Source organism: Musca domestica, unplaced genomic scaffold (genome assembly GCF_030504385.1).
Source record: "Musca domestica strain aabys unplaced genomic scaffold, Musca_domestica.polishedcontigs.V.1.1 36, whole genome shotgun sequence".
NCBI classification, from domain to species: Eukaryota; Metazoa; Arthropoda; class Insecta; order Diptera; family Muscidae; genus Musca; species Musca domestica.
The window spans coordinates 3,842,042-3,844,314 of NW_026712318.1; the positions used below are offsets into that span (position 1 = coordinate 3,842,042).

At 36.3% G+C, this 2,273-nt stretch overlaps 1 protein-coding gene across 1 annotated transcript; it reads right to left on the reverse strand.

Annotated features, from left to right (window-relative positions):
* Positions 1 to 688: 688 nt before the first annotated feature.
* LOC101894692 (uncharacterized) lies at positions 689 to 1,889 on the reverse strand. The gene is made up of 2 exons (XM_005178446.4): positions 1,729 to 1,889; positions 689 to 1,667 (listed from the first exon to the last, which is right to left on the reverse strand). Exon 2 carries the CDS (start codon positions 1,641 to 1,643, stop codon positions 918 to 920), a length of 726 nt encoding a protein of 241 aa, XP_005178503.1. The 5' UTR covers positions 1,644 to 1,667; positions 1,729 to 1,889; the 3' UTR covers positions 689 to 917.
* Between the last annotated feature and the right edge of the window lie 384 nt (positions 1,890 to 2,273).

Here is a 2,273-nt window from a genome sequence, read left to right on the forward strand (position 1 = left end):
TTTTAAAAATCCATCCTTATCACACGCCTACGCGCCAAGACTGAACCTCGTGCAAACTCTTTGTCTGGACGTTGATTCTCAGCTAGCAAGTCAGTCAGTTATTTCACTACTGCTTCATATATAGCTATATTATCCAAAATGCAGCTCAGGATGTAATTTAGTTTACGAGCAAATCGATAAAAAAAACTCAAATATAAAATCCGCCACAATATTGAATTGTGGATAACTATGACTGCTTTTTTAACATGCATAGTTGTTCGATCTATTAATAGAAGATTAGTTCACTGTGGTGTGCAAGAGCCATCATCTGAGCAGAATAAACAAAAGCAAAAATGACAAATGCTACATTCAATCATCATACATATACACACACACTCAGAATCACACTAGTAGCCAAACAGAATGAAGAAAATACCTAAATGAACATTTTTGCTTCTTCTTTTTTTAAATTTATCGTTTATTTTTACTTTTCTTACAAAGATGTTTTTTTATTATTATTTTCATGCGACATTCTTAATTAATGGTGGCGACAAATTTGAAACTAAAAAATGAAAAGAAATGCATACGCGCATGCGTATATAACCTACTACATTTGGAAATGTCGACACCATGGCTTTCTCAATTTTTAAGTATGTATAAAAATGTACATATTTCAAACTTAAAATGAAATGCTTTATGGTTTTCCTTCTTTTGTTTTCAATGCACGAGAGTTATTTTAACTTGAAGACGACAAAAATATCAAAATTCTACGAAAACTTAAAGCGAGAAATTAAAATGTAAAGTAGTATATGTGGTAAAAAAAATTGTTAAGGACGATGCCTGTTCTGGACTTGTTAAACACAACATCTTCATTTGTTTTCTGTACAACCCTCTGGGGTCGGGCTGTATACTTTGCAGTCATTATTAGGCCACAAATTCTACTCCAAGAAATGTGGCTTTAAATGTTTTAACATTCCGAATGTACGGAAACGTTTAACCTTCATCACTTTAAAAAGTTCGTCATCACATATCGCGTATTGCTTGTTCTTGGGATCGTACAGATTGCGCTCCTTGATGAGAGCCCATACCTTCTTGACGACTTCATGACGTGGCAGGGACTCGGCGCCCATGAGCGAGGACAATTCAGGCGATAAATTGTAGGCGCGTGTAAAACCTGTGGATTTACGACCAGTGCCACCACCGGCAGCGGCCTTCTTCTTTTTGGGGCCGGCAGAATTTTTCTTCTTACTCTTCTTCGATACCTCAAAATCGGAATCATCACCTCCATCCGACTCGGTTCCCGAATCAGAAGCAGTCAAGGATTTGCGCTTCTTTTTCGGTGGCGATGCTTTGCGCTGTGTCGGTTGTGGGCGCTTTTTAGCCGGCTTTTTCTTCTCCTCTTCGCTGCTAGCTTCTTCTTCTGATGCACTCTCTTCTTTCTCATCCTCCTCCTCCTCTTCTTCGGACTCGTCTTCGTCCTCCTGCTGTGAATTTATGAAATCCATAACAATTTTATCGAATTCCTTTTTTCGATTTGCCAACGAGCAGTCCAGCTTCTTTTCAACTTGTTCTCTGACTTTCTTGGCGGACATAGTCGACAAGTCAGCCTTCTTTAAGATTGCATGGATTTCGGTAGTCAATTGTTCCGTAGAAATGTCAGCCATTTTGTTAATTTTCTTAAATTAACTCTAAAACAAAAACAATTGTTAATTGAATTGCATAAATTTGTGTAAAATATAATTAACTTACCTAATTTTATTTAAACTAAAGATATATATTTGTAGTATCAGCAGAATTAAAGTCTAAAAACCTGTGTATATTACGTTCAAGAGCAACGTTAGAGGAGAAATTGATGGAGGAGAATGAAATCGGCGTCTTTTTCCAAAAATTAACGCACACAGTGTTGACAACACGAATGCCGCCATGCTATCATGAAAAAAATCGCTTAAAACTTTAGGAGCAATTAGTCCGAGGCGTACGTAACGTATCGTAATTAACATTCGTTTTACGGTTACGTTTACACGTGCACTAATATGTGTTGTGATCAAGGTAGAAGAATTTAGGTAGACGCATCGACACAGCTGCTGGGACAATGAACTGTCAAACCAATTTTGGAATTGAAAATGTTGAATGAAAAATTATTTAAATTTGCAAAAATTGCTGAAAAAAGCGGATTATAATAACCTCCGAATGACATCTTATAAGAAAACATATAAAAATCTACTTATATTTGAAAAACATTTACAAATTTTTGACATATCAATACTCCCAAGCGTTGATGCATCTACCTGTAT

Bases quoted from the DNA above. Each gene is read 5' to 3' on its own strand.
- LOC101894692 (XM_005178446.4), bottom strand. From the start codon at position 1,643: ATGGCTGACATTTCTACGGAACAATTGACTACCGAAATCCATGCAATC.